Genomic DNA, 9,256 nt, shown 5'->3' on the forward strand with positions numbered 1-9,256 from the left:
TAAATGGATAATTTGCTATGGTAAGGCCACATGTTCATGGGAAAAGTGGTACAATTCTCATTGTACCCTCATATAGCAGTATGCTACTAATCTAATTAAAATAAATGTTCTAGTTTCCTCCTAGAATCACAGAACATTTAAATATGTTTTCTTGTAGGTAATTTTTGCAACTACCAAATGTTAAATAATACATAGCTTGGGACCTCCCTGGCAATCCAGTGGTTAAGACTTTGCCTTCCAATGCAGGGGATGCGGGTTCGATCCCTGGTTGGGGAGCTAGGGTCCCACATGCCTCCTGGCCAAAAGACCAAAACATAAAACAGAAGCATTATTGTAACAAATTCAATGAAGATCTTAAAAATGGTCCACATCAAAAAAAAAAATACATAGCTTAATTTCTTATCCTTGGCTCAGACTATTTTTATTGTACCACAAAATGCGCCATAACACTTCACATTGTGACCATCAGAATGACAATACAATCTCAATTATCAAAGATTATAAAAGAATAAAGTGCATATGTTGCTTTATATGCTTTATATGCTTTATAAGCATATATGCTTTATAAGCATGCTTTATATGCTTTGATTAAGCTAGGCCAGAACCAATCCTTTTAGTGAAAGATATAGTCATAAAATATTTTATTAACTTTAAACATGAGTGTACATTACTTTGAGATATTATGGAGCACTGTTAGAAATAGCACTTCAGCTTACCCCTCAATAGGAGATTTTGTTTGATTCAAGAGTTTCAAGCAAACTTTTGACTTACTACCTCTGGCAGAAGTGACTTTTGCTTCCTCCTGTACCTGCCTCCCTTAAAAAAGAAAAAAAAAGTTGAAATGTCACAATTCTATGAGAGGTTTTTTCACCTTTTGGCAGACCACTAAAAAGTGGTCTTTCATGAAATAACGAACTTGAGAGGTTCAACTTGGAATTTATTTTTATTTAACAGTCTTTTGCTAAGGCATTGCTTGGTACAGCATTCTGCACAAGTAGGAAGACACAAGGAAAACTAGCTGCATTCACTTCTCTGCAGGTTCAATAGTGATTTGGAAAGACGAGACAAATGTCAGCTATTATAGGATTTGTATCATACATAAGAGAAAATAATTTTATTGATTCAAACACAGGAGTCCTCCATCTTCAAACACTGAATTAGACTCCCTGCACTTAAAGTTGAGAACTTGGTAAAGCTTATAAACTCTGTTACAGAAATGTAGTGTAACAATATATTCTACATTTCTTTTTTTTCCCAGTTACAGCTGAAGCAACTTGCAAAACATTCCTAAAACATGAAGAAGAATATTTAAATGTAAATCATCATTAATACCTCTTTATCCATCAAAGTGGCTTCACTCCACTCTCTCTCTTCTGTCTTTATATCTTGCCTCAAATATTAGATAAAGCAAAGTGTGTAGAAGAAATAAGTGCTTTTCATAGTCATTCCTCTTTGTTATGGGAGTGCTAAGGCTTCAACATATCTCCTTTGGGAGCTTTGTTGGGTCCAGTGGAGCACCCCAGGCAGTGTTCACCTTCCTTCTGGTTCCATGTTGTTTGACTCTGGATTTCAGAGCACGCCGTCTTATTGCAAATATGTCTTTCCTTTGGGCCTGGAATGCCCCAACTGACCGTTGTGCTAGAAGATTTGGCATGCCTCCAGATCTGAGCCTCTTCTCTTTACTAGGAAGCCCCCAAAAAGGTGTGACAGGAAAATGTATTACATTATTTTATGCTGATAGACTTGGCTACTATCCTCACATAGATGAAAGAACAGGCAGAAGTGTGAATGGAGGAATCCCCCAGATGGGATCCTTAAAAAAGCATTTGGACAAAGCTAAAAAAGACATTTCCTATTACATGCCAATCAACAACGTGGGCTTGGCTGTCATTGACTGGGAAAACTGGAGGCCTACCTGGGCTAGAAACTGGAAACCTAAAAACGTTTACAGGGATCAGTCTATTGAGTTGGTTCTGCAACAAAATATACAACTTACTTTCCCAGAGGCTGCCAAGATAGCGAAAGTGGAATTTGAAAAGGCAGCAAAGAGTTTCATGCAGGAGACTTTAAAATTGGGAAAATTACTTCGGCCACATCACTTATGGGGTTATTATCTTTTTCCTGACTGTTACAATCATAATTATAACCAACCTAGTTACAATGGAAGTTGCTGGGATATAGAGAAAAGAAGAAACGATGCACTCGACTGGTTGTGGAAGGAAAGCACTGCCCTTTTCCCATCCATTTATTTGAATAGCAAGTTAAAATCTTCTCCACAAGCTGCCCTCTTTGTTCGTAATCGTGTCCAGGAAGCCATTCGGATGTCTGAAGTAGCCAATGCTAAAAGCCCAATTCCAGTTTTTGTGTATGCCCGTCCAGTTTTTACTGATGTGTCTTTTCAATTCCTTTCTCAGGTAAGAAAATCAAGGTAAGAAGGCTATGGAATATTGTTCACAAATGGTGTTTAGTGGGACTGAACATAATTTTTGAAGGGAGTGAAATTTAGCTTTTAATAACCTTTAGGAATATGCACCCAGGTAGTTCTGCATCATTATATGAATGTAAAATAAGAACATATTTCATTTTTAATGTAATCATATAATACCTTAGCAGTCATGGAGAACTGGGTAGTATAGACAATGTATTATCTCAGTTCCTTTCAATTTTTCTTTTATGGGCCTGGTCTCTTGTCAATAGAAGTAATTAAAATAATAGCAGAAAATCTGTATTTTTGTTATAGTAGGGCAGTGGTGGCATAAAAGATAGCAATAAATAGTGGTGAAATATTTAAATAATTATTGTTGGGTCAGCATTCTTGGCTTTGGTGTTATTGTCCTATGTATAACACTTTCATTTTATTCCTCCCTGTCAACTCTTTCTATCACATTTGCCAGGGTGACCTTGTGAATACAGTTGGTGAGAGCGTTGCTCTAGGTGCCTCTGGAATTATAATGTGGGGAAGTCTCAACTTAAGCCTAACTAGGGTAAGTTGAATTGATAGGAAATAGATGAAATCATTACTACTTTTAATGTTTTTGAGGATTGTTGTGGGATTGAATAATAAAATAAGCACTATGTTTGGCACAAAGTAGCAGGTGCTCCATTGATAGTGGCTAAGTCAAACAATCTTTCATTCATGTGGTTGTGTTGTAAGGCTGTTTTCCAGTGAGGAAACAGAAATTTGGTGAGATTCATTGAAATTCCCTAGGCTGCGTGGCTAAGAAGTAACAAAAACAGGACTACAATCTTGGTTTCCTTATGTGGTGTTTGGTGTTTTTTTCTACTATACCGTGCCGTGTCACTTCTCAAAAGAGCTCAACTAGTCAATATGTATTCATTCATTCTTCCATTCACCCAATTGCTGTTTATTAAGCACTTATTTTTTTATTTATTTTGTCATTTAATGACAGTTTACCATGGGGGCCAACAACTGGGGGCAGGGTGTGGGCAGTTGGGATTTAGTTACTTTTTGAAAATATTACTAAATTGTTCCAATTTTCCTTAAGGGAGAGGAAAAGGAATCCTTCTTTATTTTCCACAGGTTATATTTAATAGTGTCTATTTTAAGTAAAATTTTAAGTAAAACTTGTTTTATTAGGAAAAATTTTGGTTTTGTTCTGTATTCATTTTCTGCTAATGCATTTTCTTCAGTTCAAAAAGCTGTTAACTATCATGACCTAAACCTTTTCTCTCTTCCTTTATTTTCATCCTTTTTTAATTCTCCATATGAGGTCTTTATCCTTCACCTCTTCAATCTTCTTGACTCAAAGCATGAGTAAAACTGTCACATGGACACTGCTGAGTTGGAGCTGAACTTTTCCTTCTCTGATGGATGTGGAAATATTAGTGACGTAGGTGTCATGGAGAATGTCTAATGAAGCTCTTGGCCCAGATGTCTTATCCTAGGACCTACAGAGAACAGACTTTATACTCTAAGAACAGATTTTTTGACATCTTGTCCTTCAGATAGACTAGCCATATTTTTCCTTCATTTATAAAGGTACTTAACTTTGTGAAATTCTTTTAAGATAATCTGAGCCCTCCTACCTATTTGGTAGTTTCTGTTGTCTCTGGTTTGATCAACAGTAAAGAGAACTAATAAAAAATATAAGTTCAGGGAAAGGTATATGTCCCTTTTGCAAAATCTTCTATACGTCAGAAAATTATTTAAGAATTATAATTCTCCTAAGAATATTCCTAGTTTTTATTAGTTGTTTTCTCAAACCTACAAACTCCTTTCTCAAGGGTCCTGTTAATTCTACGATAGAACAATTTATAAATTCCCCATACTATTTCCTTTTTTTAAAATTTTCAGAATTGAGAACTCTACCCTTACTCTGATGAGGAATGAATCAGGCATTCTCCAATTAGTAGGATGGCATGGCATACTACTTGTCACATTTTTTTTTTTAATTGCACTTTAATCTTAGATTCATGTACTTCTACCATGACTCTCAAATCACCTTCAGTATTATTCATACAGGGACAGTCCTTCAACTTTAATGTGATGATTTTCTACTTAATGACACTGCCTTGAAATTGTTCCCTGTGAACTCTGTTCTATATATTTCTGCTACCTTTCCCAATTTATGATCGTTTTGAATGTTAATTCTGTCATTATTCCCCTTTTTTCTATGTCATTTGAAATCAATAGAGTCATGGATTACTTGTGTTTCCTGATTCACTGACAACTCGAGACAATGGTAATTGCAGGTTTACTTGCAATGACTGAACTGATTTAAAACAATTGTCATCAAATGGAGGCAGACCATTTCCTTCCATTCCATCTTATTAGATCCAATGGCGTGACAGAGCCAGCTTCTACTGGTCCCAGCTCATGAGACCTGATTGTTAAATATTCAGAAATTCTGTGAACTGTTAAACACAGCCATTATTAAAAATTAAATTATAAAACTCAGAATAAAATTAAGTATGTTAAAAACAGAAAGTATTGATAGCAAATACTCAAAATGTATCAATTATTTACTTTATTTTACTATTATCCATACTTTTGAGGTTACTTACACCTATTGTATCTGTCTAAGTGGAAATGGTATTGTGTAATGGTGTGCTACTTCACACCATACTACCATAATGGTGGGGTAATTGATTCCCAATTCTGCACTCAGTGATGTCAGGTTGGTAGCTTAAAATTGGCCATGGTAGGAGTATTTACACCATGGATATTGACAAATGCTACAAACTAGGCTTTATCTCTTCGAGAAACAGTTTTAGATCCTTCCAAAGACTGCATCTTGTATAGGCTAATGATGCTCAAATCATTCACATCCCTTTACTCCTCTTCCTGCCTAGTTCTTGTCTCTGTAGACAATTCCAATGTCATCTGATCTTGGTATAAATTCTCATATATCCTTGGCACTGGTGATACTGTGTTGAAGAATATTGACATAGTCCCTGCCTTCATGAAGCTTATGTTAAAGTTGGAGGGATAGAAACAATATAAAACAATAAAAATATTCGATGTGATAAATTCTATGCAGAAAATTAAAATAGAGAGCTGTAAGAAAGGTGTCTGAGAAGGGTCTTGTCTAATTAAAGCCGTGATCTGAATAACAAGATGGAGTCAACCATGTTAAAAAATGAGAGGAAAGAGCATTCTGGGCAGAGGGAACAGTAAGTGCAGTTTGAAATGAACCTGCCACCCCTGTGAAACAATTAGTATATCTAACGCCGAATGGGTAAGGGAGAGTTGTACAAGAGCAAGGAGAGGTTACACCCCATCAGGCTGTATACAAGTTGAGAGAAGTTGAATTGTATAATAAACACCATGTAAAGCTATTGGAGGGTTAAGAAGAGGTTTTCTATTGGTACCATAAAAATTACAACAAACAGTGGTTTAAACAGCAGAAAATTATTATCTTACAGTTCGGTAGTTCAGAAGTCCAATATGGATCTTAATGCTGTAAAATCAAGATGTCGGCAGGGTTGCATTCCTTTCTACAGAAAGACCCTCATTTGCTCATTTGGGTTGTTGGCAGAATTCATTTCCTTGTGTTTATAGCATCAAGATCTCTATTTTCTGACTGGCTGTGGCTAAGGCAATTTCCAGCTTCAAGAGGTCACCGCATTCTTTCCCTTTTGGCCTTCTCCTCTATCTTCAAAGCCAGCAATGCCGGCTTGAGTCTCCCTTACCTTTGAATTTGTCTTCCTTCTTCCAGCTCATTTTAAAAATCCAAGCTACATTTTTAAGGACTTGTGATTGAGCCCATCCAGATAATTCAGGATAACCTCCCTGTCTCAAGATCCATACCCTTAATCATATCTGGAAAGTCCCTTTTGCCATGTAAAGTAACACAGTCACAAGTTCTGTGGGACTGGGGTATGGACATCCTTGGAAGGCCCTTGTTCTGCCTACCGCCCATGGCACCACCTCAAGGAAGGCAACAGGAAGTAGATCCAAGTGGAAGCTGCTGAGGTTCCTCAACTTGCCTGCCCACCCCCCCACCACTTCCTTTGATCTTTTACTGAAGGACTAGCACGGCCAACTCACTCCATGGGACTGCTGATCATGAAAGCAAGCAACTACCTTCTACGTTCTGAAAAGGACGGAGTCCCAGTTTTAGAAAGTATCAGTTTCAAGATGAATCATTTTAGTTACTCATCACTCATACTCTGCCAAATAAGTAAATCTGTAAAAGAGCTGTCATAATTCGCCCATACTTGAATTATACATAACATTTAATGTATACTCAGTTGAACCCGTTTAGTTGTTTTGAGCTAGCAATTTAGAAACCACTCTTTCCGATGCCTAAACTTGTCTGACAAACGTGATACTTATTACATTTATTTGTACTTTATATTATTTATACATTGAGGGCTAACCAATGATATGGGGCCCTGTGTTAGCCCTTTTATGTACTTTCTATCTTTTCATCTTCACAACAACCCTATGAAGTAGGTGCTATAATTATCCTTATTGTATGATGATGAAGCTGAAACACAGCCAGATGAATTAATTTGTCCAAGGTCACCCAGATAGGAAACTAAGACTTTGAACGCTTAAGAGATTCCCAAGCTCGCACAGCTAGCCATTAATGGAACTGTGACTTCAATCCGGACAGATGGACTCCAGAGCCCATGCTCTAATCCCTCCACCCACACTGTACCATCCTGCCCCTTCCACCCCCATTAGTTTATGAATTATTGAGGAAGACCGAGGCTAGGATATACTAAACCTCAACTGGTCAATTATTTAGTGACATGAAATGGCATGTGAAACTTACAAATGTTACAAAAAACTGTTGGAATAGTCTTGCTTGTTAAAGTAAAAAAAGATAAAACATTTCCTACTCTTACTGGTTCTGGGTTTTTTGTGTGTGTGTGCTTCCTTAGAAATTGCTTAATGTAGTCAATTAATTCACATATGAACCAACTTGGATGTTAATAATCTGATCTTCATATAATTTTACAGCAATCTTGCATGAACCTAGGCAATTACATGAAGACTACACTGAATCCTTACATAATCAACGTCACCTTAGCAGCCAAAATGTGTAGCCAAGCACTTTGCCAAGAGCAAGGAGTGTGTACAAGGAAATACTGGAATTCAAGCAACTATCTTCACCTGAACCCAAAGAATTTTGCTATTCAAACTGGGAAAGGTGGAAAATACACAGTACATGGGAAACCCACACTCAAAGACCTGCAACAATTTTCCAAAAAATTTTCCTGCAGTTGTTATGCCAACATCCGCTGTAAGAAGAGAGTTGATATAAAAAACATTCATGCTATTAATGTATGTATTGCTGAAGATGTTTGCATAGATGGCTTTCTAAACTTAGAACCCAGGAGTCATTCTTCTCGCTGGAAAGAGATATCTTCTACCACTTTCAGCAATATCTCATTCTCCACACCAACGGTCCCAGTGTATCCATGTGTTCCTGGGGAAGATCTCCGTGGGTGCCTCAAAGTCACGTGTTCAGTGGAAGCCCTCTCCAACAACACCCAAGGGGGCTGTCATAGTGTTAAATGGAAAAACACTTCCAGTCAGTTACATATTCAAAACAAGAAAAATGAAGCAACCTATTAAAGTACAAATTCAGTGCTTATTAGGCTTCCTGTCTACATTCTTTGTGTTTTTATATTTTTTACATTTTATTTTTAAATTATTTAATTATTTTTTGGCTGTGTTGGGTCTTCGTTGCCGTGCGTGGGCTTCTCATTGCGGTGGTTTCTCTTGTTGTGAGCATGGGCTCTAGGCGCACGGGCTTCAGTAGTTGTGGCTCGCGGGCTCTAGAGCACAGGCTCAGTAGTTGTGGCGCACGGGCCCAGTTGCTCTGTGCCACGTGGTATCTTCCCGGACCAGGGCTCGAACCCGTGTCCAATGCACTGGCAGGCAGACTCTCAAACCCTGTGCCACCAGGGAAGTCCCTTACATTTTTATATTTAATAGTTTCACTAGCTTATTTTTTTAGGCAAGTGATGATACCTATATATTTAAAATTTTATATTTGAAATGTGAATCAAAACTCATGGCCAAGATAGTATTTTAATTTTTTGAGCAAAGATTGCTTTTTCATGATCAAATTGAACTTGGAATTATTATTGACTGATAAACAAGGAATTGTGACCAACGCCTTTAATTTTCAAAATCATAGTAAGGGCAGTGTTTTTACTAAATCCATTGATACTACATTTCACTTTTGAAATTCAAAGTAGACTCTTGATAAATAAGATAGCATAGAATTTGCTTTGTAAGATGATATCCAATTTTGTATTTTCTAATTGCCATGTGTATAGCAGATATTTCACAAACTGTGAATGTGTATATACTAAGAGGTACCTATTATATTCTTGGTTCTACCAAAGACTGATTGTAAGGCCTATAATACTTAGAGGCCTAGTGTTCTTCTGATAAAAGTGAAGATTTGAATAATGCCAATTTATTGTAAATGAATGTCTTTACAAGTAGTTTTTAATATGTAATAAAAGTGTCAAGAAAATATTAAATGCAATATCTTTTAAAATGTAATATTCTAAGCGTACTAGTCTGTCTCAAGCATGTAACTATGGTTTTTAGCTATTTCATCTTGATAATTTGTTCAAGTTGTGTTTTATAAAAAGGTAACCTTTAAAAAGTGATTAACCCATCAACTTTTGTACATGGTTTAATATGTCTTCAGAATTCATATATGAAAATTCTAATTTTCTTTTCATTCTTGATTGTCAAATTTGACAATCTTGTGTACCTAAAAATCCTTATTTTATCTAAGCATTCACATCCTTCATATAGCAT

The 9,256-nt window shown here is 36.6% G+C and overlaps 1 protein-coding gene across 1 annotated transcript; it reads left to right on the forward strand.

Annotated features, from left to right (window-relative positions):
- Nucleotides 1-1,457: 1,457 nt before the first annotated feature.
- On the forward strand, nt 1,458-8,050 carry SPAM1 (sperm adhesion molecule 1). The gene is made up of 3 exons (XM_061198005.1): nt 1,458-2,414; nt 2,895-2,984; nt 7,433-8,050. The coding sequence occupies exons 1-3, from the start codon at nt 1,458-1,460 to the stop codon at nt 8,048-8,050; spliced, it is 1,665 nt and encodes a 554-aa protein (XP_061053988.1).
- The last annotated feature ends 1,206 nt before the right edge of the window (nt 8,051-9,256 follow it).

This window comes from Eubalaena glacialis, chromosome 8 (genome assembly GCF_028564815.1).
Source record: "Eubalaena glacialis isolate mEubGla1 chromosome 8, mEubGla1.1.hap2.+ XY, whole genome shotgun sequence".
Taxonomy (NCBI): Eukaryota; Metazoa; Chordata; class Mammalia; order Artiodactyla; family Balaenidae; genus Eubalaena; species Eubalaena glacialis.